This window comes from Oncorhynchus masou, chromosome 23 (assembly GCF_036934945.1).
Source record: "Oncorhynchus masou masou isolate Uvic2021 chromosome 23, UVic_Omas_1.1, whole genome shotgun sequence".
NCBI lineage: Eukaryota > Metazoa > Chordata > Actinopteri > Salmoniformes > Salmonidae > Oncorhynchus > Oncorhynchus masou.
The window spans coordinates 25,667,524-25,693,796 of record NC_088234.1 but is presented as its reverse complement, the minus strand read 5'-3'; the positions used below and the strand labels follow the sequence as shown (position 1 = coordinate 25,693,796).

Below are 26,273 nucleotides of genomic sequence, written 5' to 3'. Positions count from 1 at the left end.
TTAACTTGGGTCAAATGTTTCGGGTAGCCTTCCACAAGATTCCCACAATAAGTTGGGTGAATTTGGGCCCATTCCTCCTGACAGAGCTGGTGTAACGGAGTCAGGTTTGTAGGCCTCCTTGCTCGCACACGCTTTTTCAGTTCTGCCCACAAATGTTGTATAGGATTGAGGTCAGGGCTTTGTGGTGGCCACTCCAATACCTTGACTTTGTTGTCCTTACGCCATTTTGCCACAACTTTGGAAGTATGCTTGGTGTCATTGTCCATTTGGAAGACCCATTTGCGACCAAGCTTTAACTTCCTGACTGATGTTGATGATGTTGCTTCAATATATATGCACATCATTTCCTGCCTCATGATGCCATCTATTTTGTGAAATGCACAAAATAGTTAAGTTTTGTTTTTTTAAATAATCTACTAGCAACATAACATGACAAAACTCTTTGGGCACTTTAGTACCTACTTTCCCCGAATCGCCTCTATCACCGAAGCCACCAGCAGGCTGTTCCTCTCTTGACGTCAAAGCCGCAATGTGTTGTTGGTATGAGGTTTTAATGCATTTAATTCAAATTGCGAAAATAGAAGTGCATTAATTATTTAGTACATTTTTGCATGAAGGCTGTTTAGCTGTTAGATTTGTGGAATATATATACAGTGGGGCAAAAAAGTATTTAGTCAGCCACCAATTGTGCAAGTTCTCCCACTTAAAAAGATGAGAGGCCTGTAATTTCCATCATAATCATCACATTGTAGGATTTTTAATACATTTATTTGCAAATTATGGTGGAAAATAAGTATTTGGTCAATAACAAAAGTTTATCTCAATACTTTGTTTTATACCCTTTGTTGGAAATGACAGAGGTCAAACGTTTTCTGTAAGTCTTCACAAGGTTATCACACACTGTCGCTGGTATTTTGGCCCATTCCTCCATGCAGATCTCTAGAGCAGTGATGTTTTGGGGCTGTTGCTGGGCAACACGGACTTTCAACTCCCTCCAAAGACTTTCTATGGGGTTGAGATCTGGAGACTGGCTAGGCCACTCCAGGACCTTGAAATGCTTCTTACAAAGCCACTCCTTTGTTGCCCGGGCGGTGTGTTTGGGATCATTGTCATGATGAAAGACCCAGCCACGTTTCATCTTCAATGCCCTTGCTGATGGAAGGAGGTTTTCACTAAAAATCTCACGATACGTGGCCCCATTCATTCTTTCCTTTACACAGATCAGTCGTCCTGGTCCCTTTGCAGAAAAACAGCCCCAAAGCATGATGTTTCCACCCCCATTCTTCACAGTAGGTATGGTGTTCTTTGGATGCAACTCAGCATTCTTTGTCCTCCAAACATGACGAGTTGAGTTTTTACCAAAAAGTTATATTTTGGTTTCATCTGACCATATGACATTATGACCATATGACATTCTCCCAATCTTCTTCTGGATCATCCAAATGCTCTCTATCAAACTTCAGACGGGCCTGGACATGTACTGGCTTAAGCAGGGGGACACGTCTGGCACTGTAGGATTTGAGTCCCTGGCGGCGTAGTGTGTTACTGATGGTAGGCTTTGTTACTTTGGTCCCAGCTCACTGCAGGTCATTCACTAGGTCCCCCCATGTGGTTCTGGGATTTTTGCTCACCGTTCTTGTGATCATTTTGACCCCACGTGGTGAGATCTTGCGTGGAGCCTTAGATCGAGGGAGATTATCAGTGGTCTTGTATGTCCTTCCATTTCCTAATAATTGCTCCCATAGTTGATTTCTTCAAACCAAGCTGCTTACCTATTGCAGATTCTGTCTTCCCAGCCTGGTGAAGGCCTACAATTTTGTTTCTGGTGTCCTTTGACAGCTCTTTGGTCTTGGCCATAGTGGAGTTTGGAGTGTGACTGTTTGAGGTTGTGGACAGGTGTCTTTTATACTGATAACAAGTTCAAACAGGTGCCATTAATACAGGTAACGAGTGGAGGACAGAGGAGCCTCTTAAAGAAGAAGTTACAGGTCTGTGAGAGCCAGAAATCTTGCTTGTTTGTAGGTGACCAAATACTTATTTTCCACCATAATTTGCAAATAAATTCATAAAAAATCCTACAATGTAATTTTCTGGATTTTTTTTCTTCTCATTTTGTCTGTCATAGTTGAAGTGTAACTATGATGAAAATTACAGGCCTCTCATCTTTTTAAGTGGGTGAACTTGCACAATTGGTGGCTGACTAAATACTTTTTTGCCCCACTGTGTGTGTGTGTGTGTGTGTGTGTATGTATATATATGTGTGTATGTATATATATGTATGTATATATATATATATATATATATATATATGGTGCAACCTTTCCTTTAAGTATGAACATGAAAATGCAGTGGCTATCGCTTCAGTACGTTTTCTGGTCTTTTTCATAGCTAACATTGTCCAATGTCTGGAGATGGGGGGACAAAACAAGTGTGGTGTTTAGTGTAGATATTCCAGGAATCATAGACACCTATCAGGCTATATAGTATTATGTAGGCTGTATATACGCTTGTCACTTAGGGTTCTCGTGGGCATGGTCGATTGCAAAGTAATAGTCTTAATTATTCATGGGCCGTTTACCGATTTGATATGTTGCATTTGCTAACGTCACATTATGGCAGTCCGTACCATGTTGGTTTATTGTATTCAGGCTGCCTAGTTCAGTCGGAGTCCTAGCCTTTTGTCGTCTGTCATGTTTTCTTATTCCCCTGGTTGTTAAGTTTCTCTGTCTGGGAGCCCACTGGCTCTATAATGTTCAGCTCCACTAAACTGATCTGCCATGATTTGCCGCTGGTTATGCATCAGTGCAGCATTCTCATTTCACATTTCTCCTACAATATTGCGGTATGGAATAATGAACCGTGTGTCTGTGTTCTCCTGATTGCTGCATTTGACAACACAGCCATGGGGAGCTCAACCAAGCACGCGGCAGTCCAGGTTTAATTTCCTCAGTCAGACGGAGAGATGGGCAGAACAAATGTTCTCCTTCTAACCCCTACTCTCCTCTTCAGACCTTTTTCTCCCCATTGTCTCTCAAGGTGCTATTCAAACCAAGCCCCAGGTTACTGTGTGCCCAAGTGCTTGCTCCTCGTCAGCCACCCTTCACCTGCCTGCCCATTTTTACTTTTTCCGCTTCATCTTTCAGGAAATCGACGAGGCCTGCAAGCGCATCAAGAGGGACATCGACGACCTGGGACACGACGCGGGGGACATCAAAATCATCCCGTTGTACTCGACGCTGCCGCCCCAGCAGCAGCAAAGGATCTTTGAGCCGCCACCACCCCGCAAGCCCAACGGAGCCATCGGGAGGAAGGTAAACGCCACTCGATTCACTCCTCAGCAGCACAGGGCATCCCAGCAACTCAATATCTCCCTTCCAGAGAGGGAGGGAGGGAGTGAAAGTGGGAGAAAGTGAGAGGGCTAAAGGAAGCGAGAATTGGAGAGTGGCAGAGAGACGGGGAAGTAGGTAGGTGGATATGGAGAGGGAGGAGTGGGAGGGGGGGTTAGAAAAACTGTTTTCCCGCTTCTGCTTTGGTGCAGGACTGACTCACACAACATATGCTGCTTTTGTCAGCATATGATTCCCTGCTCTAAAATATAACTGGGGTATTACTCACTCCCTCCATGCCTGAGGAAAGCACTGAAGCCACAGTCTTTTAATCTCTTGCGCTCCTCTATTGGTTTTGCACAGCCTCTATCTCAGAGAACAGAGGCCACAATCATCTGGTCTTCTCAGTGCCAGGGAAAGGCAGCATGCATTATTGGAACTTTGCTCATCTACAAAAGAATGTGTGAACATTCCCCTCTTCTTGTTCACTTGTCCTGAACTGGTCCCACAGAGCAATGTACGGCCCTTCGACTTCATGTTCCATTATTAATACGGGCCGCAAACCTGTCCAGCGTTTTGTTTATGGCTCGGTGTTCAAACGAGCGCACTATAATCACAGCAGTGGAACCACCTGGACGGCCACGCTGTTGGCAAGGAATCTGATGGAATATCAAAACCCTGTCACACCGCCAGTAATTTGCGAACATTTGCCCCAACATCTGACTGGGATTTGATGAATGACTCATTGTGTGCTGCCTACCCAATTGAGGCTGATTTGGCTGTCATTGGAGCCCCGAAAGATTATTGATGACTTATTTGTAATAATGAAGTCACCGCCTGATCATTTTTATTATATACAGTGCATTTGGAAAGTATTCAGAACCTTTGACTTTTTCCACATTTTGTTACATTAAAGCCTTGTTCTAAAATTGGTTTAATTGTTTTTTTTTCTCCTCTCATCAATCTACACACAATACCCCATATTTATTTTGCAAATGTATTAAAAACATTTACATTAGTATTCAGACCCTTTACTCAGTACTTTGTTGAAGCACCTTTGGCAGCGATTACAGCCTGGAGTCTTCTTGGGTATGACCCTTTAACCAAGGGACCCTTCATCCAACCGTTATTTGGGGAGTTTCTCCCATTCCTCTCTGCAAATCCTCTCAAGCTCTGTCAGGTTGGATGGGGAGCATTGCTGCACGGCTAACCCACTGTGTTCTTGGGGACCTTCAATGCTACAGACATTTTTTGGTAGCCTTCCCCAGATCTGTGCCTCGACACAATCCTGTCTCGGAGCTCTTCGAACAATTCCTTCAACCTCATGGCTTGGTTTTTGCTCTGACATGCACAGTCAACTGTGGGACCTTATATAGACAGGTGTGCCTTTCCAAGTCATGTCCAATCAATTTAATTTACTACAGGTTGTCTCCAATCAAGTTGTAAAAACATCACAAGGATGATCAATGGAAACAGGAAGCACCTGAGCTCAATTTCGAATCTTAAAGCAAAGGGTCTGAATACTGTAAATAAGGTATTTTTGTGTTTGTTTTTAATACATTTGCAAACATTTCTTAAAAACCTGTTTTCACTTTGTCGTTATGGGGTGGTGTGTGTAGATTTCTGAGGGGAAAAACATATATTTAATCAGTTTTAGAATAAGGCTGTAACGTAACAAAATGTGGAAAAAGTTGAGGGTCTGAGTACTTTCCGAAGGCAAGTCTAGGAAGGCTGCTGTCATCACGTTCCTTTCTACCGCTGCGGTCTGACCCACAGCATTTTGACAGGCCCATCTTTTTCTGCTGTTCAAGACAAGTCGGATGAAATGCTTGCTCCGGCCTTCCTCGCTCACCCTCCCGGTGTGACATTATTTTATCTCTCTCCTCCACGTGTGTGCGTTTTGTGTAAAGTAGGCTCAACAGTTTGGCCTAAGCCAGGGCCTGGGATCTTTCCAAAGTTCAAACATCATCCCTGTGTTTGCTTGCGCTGTTCAAAGGGATGTTGACATGAAAGAAGGACACAGGCAGCACAGGGAGTGGTTTGGATGCCTGGTCCCAGGAGACGCCACTTCCACATCTTAATAGATCGGGACGGGGTGTTTTGGATGGTTGGGAGAATTGTTAAGTGGCTGTAAATTTGCATTCAACAATTCTTTGAACAAAGAACCTCTTCCCAATATGCACTCTCAGCAGTGCCAGACTCCTCCCTGGTGTTTACAGACCGTCTCAACAGCGTGCTACCTCTCAGGTAGTTTTTTCTTCATGTTGTCCCCCATTCCTCACCTGAAGGGACTGTCACATGGAGGTGAGCTGTTGTCGGTGTCTGAACTTACATTGCAAAAGGGGAGAGTGAGGCTAAAATGACCGTGTAGGTCGCAATGATCATTGGAACACCATATGACTTGCTTTCACTCAATGTCCAGGTTGATGAATATCATCAATTCTGGTCTCTCACTTAGCTTAATTGGTCAAGGGTCTTGAATGTAGCAGTGGCAGCCAATGGCATTTGTCTTGAATGGACAAAAGCATGCACAGAGTGAGTTTGGCCTTCTGTTGTCAGTCTGACGCCGTCAGTGGCTGAGCCTTAGCTGAGGTGAGATGTCACCCAAGCAAGTCCAAGGAGAGACAATGAAAGAATTAAGGCTCCCGGCCTCTGCTGTCCCGCATGCTAATGGCTGCATTAAGCACTCCCTCCATTAACATAACTTGCTTGCCCGTCATGTCTCCCCAGAAAAGCCACTGATCTCCCATTTTAGAACATTTTAATGATTTAGTGTTGGAGCTTCAATTCACTGTGATTACTAGCAAAGACTTTAATCCCCCCTCTCCCTTTCAAAGTATCATCATTATGCGCTTTTGACAAATGGGCTCTTGTTTAGCGTTAGGTTTGTTTTCTATCATCCTCACGTGTGTGGATATCCCTTCAATAGTCAGCGACGCACGCCCGCTGGGATCCATTCCAGTAAGTCACTGATGTGGCAGGGCCCAAATTGTTCGAGGCGCCCTCCATTTTTACCAATCAAGGGAAGGTTTTATTTTTCAACAGGCAGTTCCTCCCAGAGGGTTGGAGTGAAAGATAGCCCCTGTTAGCCACAGTGCTCACCCCCTGCAGGTTAATAACCCAGAAATAATGCGCAGAGATGATGCTCTAATGATATTACTGATGAAAAGTCTGGAACGCTCAATACAGCTGACAGACAGACAGGAAGGAGCCGCACTGTGCTTCTCTGTGTAACAGGCCCCAGCCTCCAGACGCATTCTGAATCAATGCAGTCAATGAGAGGCCCTCCTATATGGTTATGAAATGTGAGGAGGCAGGCTAGCTACTGTGGCAGCTGCTAAAGCACTGACTTAGTCTTCCCTGACGTACAGGTCATTGGCCTAAACTGGTGGGAGTCATCCCATTGAACAGGACACGAAGTGCTCCTTGCCACCCGTTCCTTTTGCGGAAATGTTGGCCGACATTGTTGTTTTCCAGAGATGATGGCCCAACCTGCCGGTCCATGCTAGGCTAGCCAACTTTGTTCAAGATTGCTTATCAGCTGGGTCATTGACTCAAAGAAGACGCAATTTCTCCACACCTACGGGTCACTGAATATGGCTAGGTGTTCTTAATGTCTTGAACTTTTTGCCAAGCAATTGGCTTTGGTTTAATTACAGTTTTGCTCTAGTTGTCAGCATGTAATTTTGTTTCAAAAGGTGGTTGATTCCTCTTAGTTCAAAGAGATCCCCTCAGACGTATTGTGAAGTGATACCTGCCACCGTGGATTCTTGCAATGCACCTCTAGTGTTCAATCTGATCAAGATGTACATCCCTCCCGAGGGGGAGGTGTAAACTAATCGAAGTGACCGTTGGCTTGGCCAGGCTGCCTTCTGACAGGTTTAAAATGGGTCGTCTTTGGATGCTGCCTCTCTCCTCAGCATGAATAGAAAGCAGAATGCTTCTACTTCTAACGGCAGAATTACACAAGGCCAAGGGCTGGGCCCCCCAAAAATGTCCAAGGCATTAATAACTAAACAGTCAGGCATTCTCTGGCTGGAGAGAAATCCTCGCTTAAAAGGTAGGATTTTGAAAAGGCTTTAAGGCTCACCGCTTTAGACAGCCAAACGAAACGGAGCTACGCAGGATGGGCGGCAAGTGCTCAGAATCTGTTTTGGACCCATATCGATGGATGATAACTCACAGAAGTGTTTTTGTACCGGCAAATGTTTGATCAAAAGATGTGAAAGCATTAACTAAATGCATTCACATACAAGCCACATGTACACTAACAAATTAAGTACATGATTGGCAGATTTGTTAGAGGAAAGTGATGCTGTCTTTTTCCTTGGAAGAATGTTTCTCACGCCTGTCATTCGTTGTAAGGAAGTGTCTGTTCAATGCTTTTGGAGATTTAATGTAAATGGGAAACTTTCATTATTAGCATCTTTCCTGTGCTTGTAGTTGAACTGGTATCACTTTTCCATATGAAAGAAGTGGCAGTGCACAGAATATGCAATGAAGCAATTTTATTACCACCCCCCCTACATTATGCTGAGACATTGGAGTGGGAGTGGAAGTTCCCAGTACAGCAGGTTTCTGCCTGTCTGACTCCAGTCTCCAGTGCCATGGTGCACAACATAGTTTGAAGGGTTCTGGGGCCAATCAGGCTCTATCGTTACATAACGGGAACACCCCCCCAGCGGCGGTCAAGGCTCGCGTGAGAGCAGCTGCAGATCTGCCTTCCTCCCCTCCTCTCCTGTTTGTGTAAACGCTGACAGAGAGAGACCCATAGGGTGATGTGACTCATTTGATTTCGATGCTCCGATTCAGCTGTCATTGCTCATAGACAGCCTTGCTATAGGGGATAATTGTAATAGAAAAAGATCTGGGACTGGGAAACGTGCAACTCCACAGCAGCTTCCCCGTTTGCGTTGATACCACAACCCAAACGGCTTTTCATTTGTTATTTCTCTGCCTTCTCTCCCCTCCCTTACGCAGTATTTGTCTGCACCCTATTACATTTTAGGGAAAATAAATGTTGCAGCCGGGCCCTGATGCTTTGATCAACCGACGCACCCTTCTGACAGCTGAGGAGTGGGCTTTTTTCCCTCCTCGTCTCCCCTCTGCTTCTTCTAAGTATTACTATGTGTTACCTCGGAGGAATTTCTCCTAAAGAAACCCAGCTGTAATATTTCTAACATTATACTTGGAAATGGGGAATCATAGGAAAAGAAAACCCCCTCCTTAGCTTTGAAGCAGTTGAAAACAAATCTCTGTTCTCATCACCTGCTCTAGTTTAGAGCCTCATTTTGCCGTGACTCATTTTTTGTGACTCTAAACATAATTGCCGCAATCCTCCGAGCTTATTAATTTTAATGCAACTTCGCTTCTATTTCGAGGTGGGTTTTGAGCACATCTCTGATTGCCGGAGTGAGTGATTTTAATTTGGTGGGCGCTCTCTTGCTGCCACATGACGCCTGCACCTTGGGGCGCATGAAACATCCGCGTGTTGCTTTGTTTGTTGAAGGCGACAGGCTCCATTACTCAGAAAGCAAGTCAGAATTTGATTTCCTTTCATTTTTTTCACCGCAACTTTCATTTTAATCTAAAACAAATTCCTCCAGTCTTGTCAGACTATAATCTCGGAGGATGAACGTCAACGTACACAGTGATTCTGAAAGAACTGCATTTTAAATGCAGGCCACCCGCTGGAAAAGGAACTATTACATCAATTATTTGTTGTAATTTTGAAGACCTGTGGGAGGAGCTTTTTGTAAGAGAGAAGATGACATCTCGTGGAGACTGGTAGCGTGCTGCGAGCTGACAGCGGCACCCCCTCCAAAAAGAGCAGTGGTAATACATGTGGAAGGGACACTCAGCGGCGAGGCAGCCCGCTGCAGTTTGCAGACGCCTCATTCGACTTGATTGCAACAACTGTTGCAGTACTCCCCTGTTGGGTCCTATTAGACAATGTGTCTGCGATGGGCCATGGAAGTGTCTGCAGAACTTAATTCATTCAGATGTTGATGCGTGCTCGCTGTAGAAGTGTAGTGACTTGAGTGTTGAGCAGTGTCTCCACTAAAGGGGGATTTGTATGGGGCCACATTAACTATTGGTCATTTTTCCCTTTATTAAAACATTTGCTCCGTCTCGCTCTCATACTAAGATATTTTGACCTCCCCCAATGGCAGTAGGTTTTGACCTATGACCTAATCATTTCCCTCACATATTCAACACCTTATGACTAGACTCAGTGTCAAAATTGAGAATTCATGGATATGTGAATGACTGAATTTTTAACCTATCAAATGACCAAATACCGGAATGAGTGAGTGAGTGATTGAATAGTGCCATTCCATTACAGGGCCTTGACCCATGTTACAACTCCTCCCTAACGACTGACTCTAAACCCAGCTGTACTAATTTCCGCAGGTCGTGGTTTCGACAAACATCGCTGAGACATCCCTGACCATTGACGGTGTGGTGTTTGTAATTGATCCCGGATTTGCCAAGCAAAAGGTTTGCTGCTGTCCTTCCTCCCCTACATCACCCCCATCCACCCCTCCTTAGCCTAATCTTCTCCGATCATCTGCCTCTGTTGCCTGAAAATCCCCAGATAAACAGAGCAGCGCTGCACCTGACAGCGGCAGAGATGGAAAAGCCTGTTATTTATTCCTCTGACATTTCTCTAGCCCAGAGCCAAGTCATACACGTGGCTCAATCAGAGATGATATATTTTCCCGGTTGGATTGTGTGTGCATGTGTGTTTGTGCTTGTGTGTGTATGTGATTTGGGAATATGTGTGTTAGTGTCTCTTGTGTATGTGTGAAACTCAATTTCCCCCTGTAACCTGGATATAAATGCTGGTCTATTTCTCAACCATGATGCCCCCTATGCCTCATCCCTTTTGTAAATGATTGTGTACCTGTGTTTGTGATTTGAATCCTCTCAATACCTCACCTGTCCCCCTTGCTGTTCCTTTCAGGTGTATAACCCTCGTATCAGAGTGGAGTCCCTCCTGGTCACGGCCATCAGCAAAGCCTCGGCCCAGCAGAGGGCGGGGCGCGCCGGGAGGACACGCCCAGGGAAATGCTTCCGCCTCTACACAGAGAAGGCCTACAAGACCGAGATGCAGGTTAGTAGTAGTACTGCTATAAGAATTATATTAGTCCCAGATGAATTGTCTATAACCAATTTGATTATTTGTAGCTGCCTAGGAATGCTAATGTCCCCAGGTCGAGATACCTACATCTTACATTATTTCCAGAGAGTGTACAGAGCATCGTCGTTCATTGCTTACTTGTATCCGTGATTCTTATAAGTGCAGTGCACTTGTACCTCTAGACTATACAGAGAAAAGGCATATGAGGCTTAATTATACCTGTACACTGAAAATAAATTTCCCAGCTATCCAGTATTTCCACTTAGAACACAAGTCTCCTACTCCTTATTCAGCCCTTTCCACCCTGACAGATTCCCCACCAATCACCCACAGCCCTTTTTAATAACCTGCGCCAATGACACGGATCCCCCCCGTGACAAATGAACACGTGAAAGACCCAGTCCTCCACAGGGTAATTCTTTCACGTCACACTGACTGGCAGAGGGCATTTTAAAACAAGTTAAATAGCCCTTCGAGCGGCCCTAGGCTTCTATTTTCTGTTCACTTTGACGTACGAGTGCGTGTAAAGAGATAATCAGCACCCTTACTAATTTGTTTTGATTTGAAACCGTCTCCTCCGGTTTCCCTTTCTTCTGTCACAGGACAACACGTATCCAGAGATTTTGAGGTCCAACCTGGGTTCGGTCGTGCTGCAGCTCAAGAAGCTAGGTATCGACGACTTGGTCCATTTCGACTTCATGGACCCACCAGGTAATAACTCTTTTATTGCATTTTGACAAAAGGGATAGATCTTTTTGTTGTGTTAATATCTTGTTTTTGTGTTACTAGGGGACCTATTCAGTCAATCTCAGTCAAGGCTAAATTAATTTATTTTCTGCACAGTGTGTGTACACAGTGTGATTGTATATGCTGCTGAGTTTTTCTTTGTTTCACAGTGTAAATCACATAGCCAAACATTACTTTCTTTTTTTTTTACTTAAAAGAGATTAATGTTCTTGACTTATCCTGGAAACCCAGTTACGGAGATTGATTGAATAGGGCCTCAAGTGGTAAAGTTTGGGTTTTGATAGATAACACCATGGTGAATTTCTGTCTCATTTCAATCACAGAATCATCTGTTAAGGGCTAATGAATAGGTATGGATGGGTACAGCTCAGGTCCACAAAAACATTTTTGTTGAACTGAAAATGTTTGATGTATGACACCCAATCTGGGTCAGCTATGAGCTTAGAAAAATGAAAAAGAGAAAATGTGGAGTGTTTGTAGTCTAAAATAATTGTTCTGTCTTGGAAGTTGAGCATAATGGCCACATTGGACCTTGTGGTTCTTTGCTCCTTTGCCGGAATAGGTAGTTAAACTGCACTGTCAAAACAAGTCTGTTTCTACCCGCTCTGGGTGGACATGGTGTAGTGACTAGGGAGGAGTAGTTTGGCTGGTCAGTCGATGTGTGTTTGGGCTGTCACTTCTCCAGGCACCCCCTATTCCCCCTGTTCATCTACACTGGGCTGGAGCCTGGCCAAAGCGCACAAGAGGTGCCTTGTCTCGTCCCAATGTCACTTACTTCTCTTCCCAGCAGCCCTGGAGCCAACACACCATGCGTGTGTTCTTACTCTCCCCAAGGAGAACTGCCCCCCCCCGGACTCTCTGTCCATAGCCTCAACCCCAGACCCCCCCACCACCTTAATACAGTTTTCATCTCACCTCTGAGATTAAACCCATCTCTCCCCATCCACGGCGCCAAACACCATTTTGAGAATGAAATTGGTTACATCAATAGCCCCGGTATCACCTTGGCTATTGCCTTCTCTTTATATTCCGCCGGTGAAACGTGACTGACCTATTCCCCCAACCTCCGCCACCCACCCCCTTCAGTTCTCTCCCACAACTATACGTCTCCTAGCACTTAAGGGTTAGCCCCCCGCCTGGTCCACTCAAGCCTTGTCCATTTAGTCTAACTGGGAATGAGGGGAAGGAATGATTACCTTATTCATCCACTTAGAAAAAAAGGCTGTCCCTGGAAGTTCTACACGCTGTCAGTGGAGGCACTGGGTCCGTCTAACTAGCTGCTTAGCGCCCCGGGAACACGAGCTGATTGGACTAGAAAGATGAATAGCCGTAGTATGCTGTGCCCTCGCTCCAACGCACTTCAAAGCTTCTCCTCCAAGAAAAGTCTTTGTATCTCGCCGGCGCACAGGTCAATTTGACATGCGGTGCAGAAGAACCACTCCCAGGATGGCTATGCCAGAGTTTTGGGTTCAGCCAAGTGGATCTCTGGAACTGGTTAAAGAGAGCAATGGATGTGGGACTCCAGGTAGAGGGGCATGATTGGAACATGTTTTGCTCCTTAGCCCAGCGTTTCCCAAACTAGGCGTCTCCTGATTTTGAAAAATGGGGTCGTGAGAGAAACTCTGAAATACTGGCCCAACGCTCTAAACGCCAGGCCAGAGCGCTCGTCCCAGTTTGTAATAGACTGGCATAGCCCCAATTAAAAAAGTAAAAATTGAGCTGCAAAAAAAATTGGGATCACAAATGGGGTTGCGGACCAAAAAAGGTTTTGGAACCCCTGCCTTAGCCTGTAGCCATTTGGATTGTCCACACACCGTCATCTGACTGATGAGGCCAGACAACCCAATGAATAAAATGTCAGCTCCTCAAAGGGCTTGAGAGATGGAATGCTTCCTTGAGACGATTGAAAACCTCTTCTGCTATGATGGTGGGGGGATGAGTCCCATCAGCCATTTGTTTTAATTTATCATCAATTTGGGCACATTAAAAGGATTTAATCACGACTTGGGTTTGTGCTGCTGTCATTAAGGCAAGTGGGAACACTGTCATTGAGCTGCTGCTCTCTTCTGTGGCTGTATGCAATGAAACGGTGCAGGCAGGGTGATACCTTGGAGTGGGCAAGGATTGGAGAGGTCCATATATTTTAAGGTTAACCAAAGAACCCAGGCATGTAGGCCATTGGCTTTTAGTTTGTGTTGCATTTGAGTGAGGCCTGAATCTTAATGGAGAACCTTGGTTTCCACCCTGTAACCATGGAGCACACGAGCGGGCAGTCTATTTCTCTGTCAACCTGCCACGCTCAATAAGCACAGTGGCAGTGGCGTGAAGCGGCTCACCAAATCACATAAAGTCCCAGAGAAATCAGTAGCGATTTACAGGAAGGACCAGCCTTAGGTGGGATTCATTTGCCTCTTGACATTTGCAGAGTAGTACATTTCAAAGCCAATGTGAGTTTAATGTACCTTTCAGCCTTTAGTCCCATTGATTTGGCTCTTGGTTAATATATTGGATTCTCATGTATTGAGGTGGTCAATAGTTTATTTCTGATGAGGTGCATCATGTATAGATTGCATTTCCACACTTGTGCATCATGTTACAGATACTGCAAAATCAGATTTTCCTCCAAAAGGAGTGCGTCTGCCACAAGCCATGTGGCTCAATCTCACTTTTCTATAGCAAAAGCAGGTTTGATGCCCCCGAATCGATTTGTTCGTCATAAGAAAATACCTGCTTGTATTTTGAAAAAGGCTTTTTTTGATTCCTTATTTGAGAGAAATTAAAGTGGACAACGTGGCCCTCAGCTGAAGCCGAAGCTAATTTTCAGTTGACATGCAACTGGTCATTAGGCTTCAGTTTTCCCGAGCCGAAGGTCAATAATTGCATCTTGGGGAAAATCTTTTAACCAAACGTGGGAGCCCTGTTTTGATGCATTAAGTGAAGGGTTCCCCTGTAATTGCATTAGTTGTTTTGAATCAGCGGAGCGGAAGATGAAAAATGAGCCTCCACTCCACGATTAAAGTTTCCGTTCGGGGTAACCGGCCATCACATAAAGAGGTGCTTGTTTTAATCTCCCCTTGTGTTCTTTCCATCTTCCTCTGCGGTTTCTTTTTTTCACTTTCCCTTGAGCTTCCTGTGCTTCTCTTCAATTTCTTATTTAAACCTTTCTTTTATATAAACCTTATTTATCCAGGTTACTCTCATTTGATATAAAATCAAATTTTTGTGTGAAAAGACCTGGTCCAAGATGGCAGCGGTTGACAATAGTATCAAATCAAATTTATTTATATAGCCCTTCGTACATTAGCTGATATCTCAAAGTGCTGTACAGAAACCCAGCCTAAAACCCCAAACAGCATGCAATGCAGGTGTGGAAGCACGGTGGCTAGGAAAAACTCCCTAGAAAGGCCAAAACCTAGGAAGAAACCTATAGAGGAACCAGGCTATGTGGGGTGGCCAGTCCTCTTCTTATAACAGAACATGGCCAAGATGTTCAAATGTTCATAAATGACCAGCATGGTCCAATAATAATAAGGCAGAACAGTAGAAACTGGAGCAGCAGCACGGCCAGGTGGACTGGGGACAGCAAGGAGTCATCATGTCAGGTAGTCCTGATGCATGGTCCTAGGGCTCAGGTCCTCCGAGAGAGAGAAAGAAAGAGAGAATTAGAGAGAGCACACTTAAATTCACACAGGACACCGAATAGGACAGGAGAAGTACTCCAGATATAACAAACTGACCCTAGCCCCCGACACGTAAACTACTGCAGCATAAATACTGGAGGCTGAGACAGGAGGGGTCAGGAGACACTGTGGCCCCATCCGAGGACACCCCCGGACAGGGCCAAACAGGAAGGATATAACCCCACCCACTTTGCCAAAGCACAGCCCCCACACCACGAGAGGGTATATCTTCAACCACCAACTTACCATCCTGAGACAAGGCTGAGTATAGCCCACTAAGATCTCCTCCACGGCACAACCCAGGGGGGGGGGCGCCAACCCAGACAGGATGATCACATTAGTGACTCAACCCACTCAGGTGACGCACCCCTCCCAGTGACGGTATGAGAGAGCCCCAGTAAGCCAGTGACTCAGCCCCTGTAATAGGGTTAGAGGCAGAGAATCCCAGTGGAAAGAGGGGAACCGGCCAGGCAGAGACAGCAAGGGCGGTTCGTTGCTCCAGAGCCTTTCCGTTCACCTTCCCACTCCTGGGCCAGACTACACTCAATCATATGACCCACTGAAGAGATGAGTCTTCAGTAAAGACTTAAAGGTTGAGACCGAGTTTGCGTCTCTGACATGGGTAGGCAGACCGTTCCATAAAAATGGAGCTCTATAGGAGAAAGCCCTGCCTCCAGCTGTTTGCTTAGAAATTCTAGGGACAATTAGGAGGCCTGCGTCTTGTGACCGTAGCGTACGTGTAGGTATGTACGGCAGGACCAAATCAGAGAGATAGGTAGGAGCAAGCCCATGTAATGCTTTGTAGGTTAGCAGTAAAACCTTGAAATCAGCCCTTGCTTTGACAGGAAGCCAGTGTAGGGAGGCTAGCACTGGAGTAATATGATCAAATTATTTGGTTCTAGTCAGGATTCTAGCAGCTGTATTTAGCACTAACTGAAGTTTATTTAGTGCTTTATCCGGGTAGCCGGAAAGTAGAGCATTGCAGTAGTCTAACCTAGAAGTGACAAAAGCATGGATACATTTTTCTGCATCATTTTTGGACAGAAAGTTTCTGATTTTTGCAATGTTACGTAGATGGAAAAAAGCTGTCCTTGAAATGGTCTTGATATGTTCTTCAAAAGAGAGATCAGGGTCCAGAGTAACGCCGAAGTCCTTCAGTTTTATTTGAGACGACTGTACAACCATTAAGATTAATTGTCAGATTCAACAGAAGATCTCTTTGTTTCTTGGGACCTAGAAGAAGCATCTCTGTTTTGTCCTTTTTGTTTAAAAGTAGAACGTTTGCAGCCATCCACTTCCTTATGTCTGAAACACATGCTTCTAGCGAGGGCAATTTTGGGGCTTCACCATGTTTCATTGAAATGTACAGATGTGTGTCATCTGCATAGCAGTGAAAGTTAACATTATGTTTTCGAATGACATCCCCAAGAGGTAAAATATATAGTGAAGACAATAGTGGTCCTAAAACGGAACCTTGAGGAACACCGAAATTTACAGTTGATTTGTCAGAGGACAAACCATTCACAGACACAAACTGATATCTTTCCGACAGATAAGATCTAAACCAGGCCAGAACTTGTCCGTGTAGACCAATTTGGGTTTCCAATCTTTCCAAGAGAATGTGATGATTGATGGTATCAAAAGCAGCACTAAGGTCTAGGAGCACGAGGACAGATGCAGAGCCTCGGTCTGATGCCATTAAAAGGTAATTTACTACCTTCACAAGTGCAGTCTCAGTGCTATGAAAGGGGTCTAAAACCAGACTGAAGCATTTTGTATACATTGTTTGTCTTCAGGAAGGCAGTGAGTTGCTGCGCAACAGCCTTTTCTAAAATTTTTGAGAGGAATGGAAGATTAGATATAGGCCGATAGTTTTTTATATTTTCTGGGTCAAGGTTTGGCTTTTTCAAGAGAGGCTTCATTACTGCCACTTTTAGTGAGTTTGGTACACATCCGGTGGATAGAGAGCCGTTTATTATGTTCAGCATAGGAGGGCCAAGCACAGGAAGCAGCTCTTTCAGTAGTTTAGTTGGAATAGGGTCCAGTATGCAGCTTGAAGGTTTAGAGGCCATGATTATTTTCATCATTGTGTCAAGAGAAATAGTAATAAAACACTTGAGCGTCTCTCTTGATCCTAGGTCTTGGCAGAGTTGTGCAGACTCAGGACAACTGAGCTTTGAAGGAATATGCAGATTTAAAGAGGAGTCTGTAATTTGCTTTCGAATAATCATGATCTTTTCCTCAAAGAAGTTCATGAATTTATCACTGCTAAAGTGAAAGCCATCCTCTCTTGGGGAATGCTGCTTTTTAGTTAGCTTTGCGACAGTATCAAAAAGGAATTTCGGATTGTTCTTATTTTCCTCAATTAAGTTAGAAAAATAGGATGATCGAGCAGCAGTAAGGGCTCTTCGGTACTGCACGGTACTGTCTTTCCAAGCTAGTCGGAAGACTTCCAGTTTGTACAAATATGTTCTTACCCTCGTCTCCCCCTAGCACCGGAAACCCTGATGCGGGCCCTGGAGCTGCTCAACTACGTTGCGGCGCTCAACGATGACGGCGACTTGACGGAGCTAGGCTCCATGATGGCCGAGTTCCCCCTAGACCCGCAGCTAGCCAAGATGGTGATTGCCTCCTGCGAGTTCAACTGCTCCAATGAGATTCTTTCCATCACAGCCATGCTGTCAGGTAATACTCAGGGAGAAAAGTGTGGTATGCCCATCACAAGCCACCGTCATTATTGTGCACACTTAATTTTCCTGTGAAAGTTGTATGTTCATGACAAATTTGCACTTCATCCTCCACAAACGATGAATTCAGTGCCCTGCATCTGCAATTTCTTTTCTCTTAGTTGTCCAGACGATGATCCCTTCACCCTTGACCCCTTTCTTGTTTAGTCTATTTCACCAGACAGGTTTTGGAGATAATTAGATGACATGTTTAAAGTCATGAACTTGCCTAGTTAAGTAAAATAAAAAAGTCATGAACTTCTCCTGAAACTCAAGACTTTAATGTGATTGTGTTTGCAGACACAACATGAAGACTCTACTCTATCTAGCCTTTGATATGTAGTTGTTGACATTAGATTTGTTTGTCTGGTGTCTAGAGCTGGTCCGAGCATTTCACACCTGGTTCGTTAGAAAAACATATTTGTCCGGGAAAGAACATAAAACCATGCCTCTCTGTCATTGTAACAATGACATCACTCTAGTACTGATGGAGTTCTAAAAAGAGCTGTGTATAGGGGGTGTAATCTGAACTCCATCTCTGCAACTGTGAATTTCAATAACGATGTTGATGAATGTGATTTGACTTGCGGCTGATAGCAAATTTAATCTCTAATGGGCCTTAACTTTGCACACGACCCCATTGAACACAGTGAGGAAGAAAGAGTAGAGCAGAAGGAGTTGGTGGTGTCAGTCAGTTAATATTTGTCAGGCAGGAAAAATGTGTGTCTACAGTAAATTAATGAGTTTATAGTCTGAGCAGCACCAATGTGCTGCGGCAGTAATTGCACTTTAGGCTTGCCAAAGCAGAGTGCTGCTCATTGAGATGAATCCGATGCTTTTGAACAGAGGGAAAGGGAATTTAACTAGCTGTTTGGACAGGCTGCACATCTATAACTGGTGTGTCAAGGAACCCGGTTTTCTGCTGAGTTCATTACCGAGTCAGCAGTGGATACTAGGCCTCGCATTGCCCAGGCAACCAAGTGTAGGGATTCGAATCGATAAACACTCAGCTTTCACCCGTTAAGCCCACGATGGGAGCATGTTTTAACGTTAGGCTGCTCACAACAAGTTTTGGGAAGGCGGGAGGTGTTTGATGCAGCCTTTTGATGTACAAGTGCTTTTCCGTGTGGATGCAAGACCACGGGTTTCCCTCTAAAGTGCTCAGGCAAAGATTGAGTGGTTCAGAGGACACTTTCTTTGGTGTCCCTCTGCACCACCGCTTAAAGAGCTTATGAGTCAGATGCAGGCTTGCCTCATAAATGCCCTTTAGCAAAACAGTTTGAGTAAAGATAATGTTTTGGGGGTTGGAGCCCCTTTCTATGCCCCTCTCATACCCTGCCCCTCTCATCTCCTGCGCAAAGCAGGAGAAAGCCAACCCTCCTTTGCCTTCTCCCACCCCCCTTCACCCCCTTCTTCCGACACGCACCTGTGGCAATGCTCTGTGCCCCGTGAAGTGCTCTTTCTGGCCTCTCTGACCCGAGGCCTTGTTCTTCTCTGTGGGAATTGCTTAACTCATCCCTATGGGCGGCTGTGTTGGGGCCCATACCAACCTTGTTTAGTCCCACAGTGCTTCGTACGACCCACGGAGGCTAGGAAGGCGGCCGACGAGTCCAAGATGCGTTTCGCCCACATTGACGGAGACCACCTGACCCTCCTCAATGTCTACCACGCCTTCAAACAGAGTACGTGTCCCACAGAATGTCCATTGAGCATGCTTCATTAGAATTCAGGACTAGGCTTAATCTGTGTCCGGTAAGCCAACCTTAATGTCACCTAACATACAGTGCCTTTTTGTCAACGATCTACACAAAATACTCTGCAATGTCAAAGTGGAAGAAAAATTCAAACTTTTGTAAAATGTTTGTGAAAGATAGTGTTTTATCTTGATTCCATAAGTATTCAACCCCCTGAGTCTGAACATGTTAGAATCACATTTGGCAGCAATTACAGCTGTGACTCTTTCTGGGTAAGTCTAAAAGCTTTGCACACCTGGATTGTACAACATTTGCACATTATTCTTAAAAACATATTCAAGCTCTTGTCACGTTGGTAGGTAATCATTGCTTGCCAGAGATTTTCAAGACAATTTTAAGTCAAAACTGTAACGAGGAACATTAAATGTTGTCTTGGTAAGCAGGTCCCGTGTATATTTGGCCTTGTGTGCTAAGGTATTGTCCTGCTAAAAGGTGAATTTGTCTCTCAATGTCTGTTGGAAAGCAGACTGAAACAGTTTTTCCTGTAGAATTTTGCCTCTGCTTAGCTCTATTCCATTTATTTTTATCATAAACTCCCTAGTCCTTGCAGATGACAAGCATACCCATAACATGATGCAGCCTTCACCATGCTTGAAAATATGAAGTGCTACTCATGTGTTGTGTTGGATATGCCCCAATCATAACGCTTTGTATTCAGGACAAAAAGTTAATTTCTTTGTCAAATGTTTTGTAGTTTTACTTTAGTTTAAAATTCGGGCTTTAACACAACAAAATATGGAAAAATTAAGGGGTGTGAATACTTTCTGAAAGCATCTATATCTCACCTCTCACAGACCATGAGTCGACACAGTGGTGCTACGACAACTTTGTGAACTACAGGTCGCTGATGTCAGCCGACAACGTGCGCCAGCAGCTGTCCCGGATCATGGACCGCTTCAGCCTGCCCCGCCGCAGCACAGAGTTCACCAGCAGAGACTACTACATCAACATTCGCAGAGCGCTGGTCACAGGATTCTTCATGCAGGTCAGTGCTCACTGGCCAAACAAAGAAAGGAAGGACCCAGAGGGTTCTGTCTCGGAATGTGTTGTCATGCTCTATGGCGCCATATTGTCCCCCAACAACACAGCACTTGGTTTTGACCTTTGGGTAGTTGGCTAGTCCCTTGTACATGTTCCAAAAATGTCACAGGCCAGAGTAGAGTATGTGGATTAGTCAGTTAACCCTAGTCAATGTTTTGAAATTGGAAAATAGCACTGTACCACTGACTTATGGTTAGATAACCCGTCTTCAATATAAGCTTGTTAGCTTGTCAAACTAATGCCATCCCTTAAAGTAGCAATCAACAGTTGAAACAATAACAAAGCGTACTCCACACCTCTGTTTCAGTAAAAAGCTGAGGGATGGGGCTGGAGAAATGTAACCGCTCTCAAATTCATACACAGAGCTATGGATGCAAGGACTGATCTAAAAATGATAGTTTTAACCATGTTTTGAGGCTATAATTTTACATTTACTTTAACAAACATTGGCGTAAAACAAGCTTATATTTTGGGTTCTGATGGGGTACGACAGTTGAACTAAACTCACGAGACAGAAGTTAAATTCTTTGTAGCAACTGCAGATTGCCCCTTTAAGACTGAAGTAAGATGCAGCGCTGCTTTTGTGCTTCACCTTGGTGGTGTTTTCTCGATACTCACCATGTCTGTTTAGTTAACAGGTGTTTACACTGTTGCTTAAAACACAACACGTCAAGATGCTTATTGTAATGGATCGCCTCCCCTAAGTGTGCGCACACAGGCACTACCAGTTAAACACATAATAAGAATTCAAGGCAATTTGCTGCCTGCTAAGGGAAAATAAATGACATTTTGTTGAAAGTCCATTTCTGGGGGAACCTGAAAACAAGGGACCTGACAAGTTGAATTACGCCGTTAATATAACAATATTTGTCAACATTAACCTTTTATCGCAAAGACACATTTGTAGCTCATATTGTAGTTCAGAGACGTTTGAGCGCACATCTTTGTTTGGAGAGGTCTTTATTGAGACTGATTGATTGGCCTCGTTAATCACAGCAGCCATCGTCTGCATATTGAAGTACCCCGAACGGAAACCAAAATTGAACCGCCCTCTTTAACTTGGCAAATTCTGCTGAAGTTAAAACGCCTAAGCCCAGAGCTGCCTCTTCTTCCCTTTTCTGTGTAATTGATTGTGTTCATTGTACTTTAAGATGTACACTACATTCCAAGGGGTCAGTCTAGTTCAAACCTGAATAGGGCGATTCGGCTGCAGGGATTATAGATAGTTTTTTTTACCATGTTAAATCACCTCAGGATTAAAAAAAAACATGAGTGCCTGATCAGCAAACCTTTGATACTGTGTTTCTGTGCGTGTATGGTAGGGATGTAATGTTTGATATGCATTGGTCCCTGGTTCAAATGTTTAAGATTTGAGTGCATCGGTCTGTGGGACCTCAAACCGTTCCAAATGTTGCATGCATCGGTCAGAAAATAGATTCAAACGTTATGAATCGCCGGTTCACTAAAACGTTTTGCTCATATGACTTTTTTCTACCTTCTGAAAATACCTACTCTTTTGTGACAACTGATACGTCCTCTTCTTCAGTGTCAAGCTAAGCATGTAACTGTGTTGAACGTCATTGATCTACAAGTCCTTTTTCATGCTGAAACACCACAGGCAATATCAGTAGCCGAGTCAAACTGCTCACTGTGCTGCCTCGTGCGCAGACCAACAAGATGTAGGCGGACTATTCCTGATCTTGCACCTTTGCGCGGCACCTTCAGCATTCAAATGCTTGTAAACTGGCTTGCACAATATTAGGCTTTATTAGTTGAGTGAAAACCAATGTAATTTTATAGGTTATTGTGCAGTTGAAAAATGTGTTTTACTGGAATAAAAGTAAGCTACCGGAGACAACTTTCATCTGGCTATAGACTATACCTGCTGATCGGGGCTTATATTCAGGTTCCCCTTCAGCAATAGTTTTGGTTGTTTTGCTTTAAATAATCTGTGTATATGGTCAGTTTTAGATATACAGGATCAAGTTGATAATTACATAACGACCAAAACTATTCGTTTTGAGACGGGGTTAAATCCAAAGTTGTGCTATTTATTCATTGCCATAGCTAATTATTTAATACATTACTAGCTAAAACATGTTTAATTCAGATCAAAAGAGAAAATCATACATTGCCCCCCAATCTAACAGTAGCTCAGGTGACTACATACACCATAGACATATATTGGACATAATTTAGACACAAGTCAGCTCAGCAGATTTGAATTGAAAATTAATGTGTTTATGCAACAGATGTCAGAGCATTGAACCGAGTATCCCACCGAACCGCATCGATTCATTCCTCTAATCAAACCGAACCGCACCAAATAATTTCAAACTAAAACGTATTGTTTCTGTATCGTATCGGAGCCCATGTATCTAGATACACATCGAATCGTCTTGAAAGAGAAAGATGCATATCCCTCGTCTATGGACTTGATACTGTATGCATTAGTGAGATTTTGTTAATAAATGTCAATGGAAGCCCTCTTGAAATGTAGTTAGTCTTGTGTGAACAAGTGCCCAGTGCAGCTTCTATCTAGCCTACTGTCTCTGTATGTGATTGACAGGTAGCCCATTTGGAGCGTACAGGCCACTACCTGACTGTGAAGGACAACCAGGTGGTCCAGCTGCACCCCTCCACTGTGCTGGACCACAAGCCGGAGTGGGTGATGTACAATGAGTTTGTGCTGACCACCAAGAACTACATCCGCACCTGCACCGACATCAAACCAGAGTGGTAAGCTCACATCCTGCCTAGCCCCAGGTCCATCTTGTCTAGTGCGTGTGCTCCTGACTATAGTCGGTCCTCGCCTAGATTCTTCTAGGCGTCTGTGAATGTGCTTGCCTGCAGTCAAACCCGCCTGCTCCTAGATACATATTCCAGAGAGAGAGACTACAGCTTCTAGTGTTCATGTTTCCTTCTAGACTGGTGAGAATGTGAGTAGCGGGTGTAAAAAAAAGCAGTCAGGCCGCTCCTTATGTTTTTGTGGGACTGTGCGCGTTGTTGGTTTACATGTCTGCACCGATCTCTCTCTCTCTCTTTCTCTCTTTCTCTCTTTCTCTCTTTCTTTCTCTCATACACACACACATTTCATGACTGTTTATTTGTGTCCTTTCCCAGGCTGGTGAAAATCGCCCCGCAGTACTATGAGATGGGAAACTTCCCCAACTGTGAAGCCAAGAGACAGTTGGAGCGCATCGTAGCTAAACTCTCAACCAAGGAATATTCTCAGTACTAACACAAGTGTGTATGAGAACAATACCAGCACTAAGGGCATCTGAACTCTTTATCTGAGCACTCTTCATTTTCTTCCAAAGCCTTTTCTTCTCATTGGTTCATAATGTATTCTTTTCATACTTTTTGTTTGGGTCTTCCTTATTTTGACCACCTGTAGTCATTTGTGATTAACAGGTGGTTGGCACTGCGGCCGATCCGGGTAGGAGTTAGCGGTCAACACAGTTACTGCCATTGACCATGGTAAAGCATGACCATTTATGTAGATGTTGACATTCCTTTTTAGAAAGTGTGAACTCTTACTGAAATGTACTTAGGTAGAGACATTCCATGCTAATTCATTGAACCAACTTTGACTTCAATTTAAGGAAAAATACCAGCGTGGACGGTTTAGCGCCCACCGTCTTGCTTGTATAGCTACCAGACTTTGGTGTTATGTTAGGGGGAGGGGCTCAATAGGTTGAAATGTTAAAAACGTGATTGTCTTGTGTTTTATATATTGTTTTTGAGGTTGGAATAATACTGTGAAAATGATAATGCCCTTTTAGTGTAAGAGCTGTTTGAAAAGAGCCTGACATTTCAGCCTGTTTTGATGGGATGGACTTTTGTAAATGAGTTGATAGACCAATAAGAAAGAGTTCCAAACCTCTGCCAATAACAGCTAGTTTTCTGTTTTCCCTTCGCCACTCAGACCACTTCCAGACAGTCCAAGCTAAGTTATTTTTTTTATTTTTTTTATTTTTGACCATTTTAATTGAAAACTATCACAGTAAGGTACTTATTTAACAAGAAAGGTTTGATATTGATATAAAAACAGATGCATAGGGCCTTTAATGTATGTAAATGGACACAAGGGATATCCCCTTGTGTGAACAAATGTGAGATTATAGTGGTGTGCAGACTGGGAAATCACCTGGTCATCCATTTTAGATAACATGAATAAACTGTAATAATTTGTAATGAAGGTCTTTGCATTTTTTTGGCATATAGATATGTACTCTGCATACTGAACAAAAATATAAATGCAACATGCAACAATTTCAAAGAGTTCATATAAGGAAAGCAGTCAATTTAAATAAATAAATTAGGTCCTAATCTATGGATTTCACATGACTGGGAATACAGATATGCATCTTTTGGTCACAGATACTTTTGTATATATAGTGTATGTGGACATACCTTCAAATTAGTGGATTTGTTATTGTGAAGTGGAAACTACTAGGAGCAACAACGGCTCAGCCACGAAGTGGTAGGCCACACAAGCTCACAGAATGGGACTGCTGAGTGATGAAGCATGTAGCGCATAAAAAGCATCTGTCCTCGGTTGCAACACTCACTACCAGGTTCCAAACGGCCTCTGGAAGCAGCGTCGGCATAAGAACTGTTCGTCGGGGGCTTCATGGGGTTTCTGCACACAAGCCTAAGATCACAATGCACAATGCCAAGCGCGGCTGGAGTGGCGTAAAGCTCGCCGCCATTGGACTCTGGAATAGCATTCTTTGGGGTGATGAATCATGCTTCACCATATGGCAGTCCAACGGACGAATCTTGAGTTTGGCAGATTGGGAAATCTTAACGCTACAGCATACAATGACATTCTAGATGATTCTGTTATTCCAACTTTGTGGCAACAGTTTGGGGAAGGCCTTCATTGGCCTGCACAGAGCCCTGACCTCAAGCCCATCAAACTCCTTTGGGATGAATTGGAACGCAGACTGCGAGCCAGGCCTATTTGCCCAACATCAGTGCACGACCTCACTAATGCTCGTGGCTGAATGGAAGCAAGTCCCTGCATCAGTGTTCCAACATCTAGAGGAAAGCCTTCCCAGAAGAGTAGATGCTGTTATAGCAGCAAAGGGGGGGAACAACTCCATATTGCCCATGATTTTGGAATGAGATGTTCGACGAGCAGATGTCCACATACTTTTTGGTCAGAAAACCAGTCGGTATCTGGTGTGACCACCATTTGCCTCATTTAGCATGACATATCTCCTTCGCATAGAGTTGATCAGGCTGTTGATTGCGGAATGTTGTTCCACTGCTTTTCAATGGCTGTGTGAAGTTGCTGGATATTAGCTGGAGCTGGAAAACGCTGTCGTACACGTCGATCCAGAGCATCCCAAACATGCGCAATGGGTGACATTTCTGGTGAGTATGCATGCCATGGAAGAACTGTGACATTTTCAGCTTCCAGGAATTGTGTACAGATCCTTGCAACATGGGGCCTCGCATTTTCATGCTGTAACATGAGTTGATGGAGGCGGATGAATGGCACGACAATGGGCTTGCTTTACATTTTGCGTTTTTAAAATATTTTTGTTCAGTGTATATCAGCCCATAACTTGAAGTCTGCACATTTCAGGAAAATTCCAGATATCACTTTTAGTCAAAAGTAATCATAGATGAGTTAATTACAAACGTTTGAGGGTTAAAAAGATGTGGCAATCTCTTTGCCTGCATCTGTTGGAGTGGTAGGGACTATAGTTGCATAAAATTGCTCAAGCTTTTGTCAAGCCACTGATGAGGCTGCATAGTAATTTGAAACAGGACCCAATAAAATTCAAAACGTTCTTCAGTCCACTTCCTAATTTGTCATTGGGATTGGACAGCAATTTCTT

At 44.0% G+C, this 26,273-nt stretch overlaps 1 protein-coding gene across 4 annotated transcripts in view; it reads left to right on the top strand.

The window, feature by feature from the left end:
• LOC135510617 (ATP-dependent RNA helicase DHX15) overlaps positions 1-24,615 on the top strand; it is a 37,931-nt gene extending 13,316 nt beyond the window's left edge. For all 4 annotated transcript variants that reach the window (XM_064931678.1, XM_064931680.1, XM_064931679.1 and 1 more), the window contains 9 exons: positions 3,144-3,311; positions 9,741-9,827; positions 10,294-10,443; positions 11,073-11,181; positions 17,391-17,582; positions 19,183-19,305; positions 20,172-20,362; positions 22,988-23,157; positions 23,542-24,615. In XM_064931678.1, the coding sequence (XP_064787750.1) occupies positions 3,144-3,311; positions 9,741-9,827; positions 10,294-10,443; positions 11,073-11,181; positions 17,391-17,582; positions 19,183-19,305; positions 20,172-20,362; positions 22,988-23,157; positions 23,542-23,659 (1,308 nt within the window). In that variant the 3' untranslated portion in view covers positions 23,660-24,615. The remainder of the gene's footprint in view (positions 1-3,143; positions 3,312-9,740; positions 9,828-10,293; positions 10,444-11,072; positions 11,182-17,390; positions 17,583-19,182; positions 19,306-20,171; positions 20,363-22,987; positions 23,158-23,541) is intronic.
• The last annotated feature ends 1,658 nt before the right edge of the window (positions 24,616-26,273 follow it).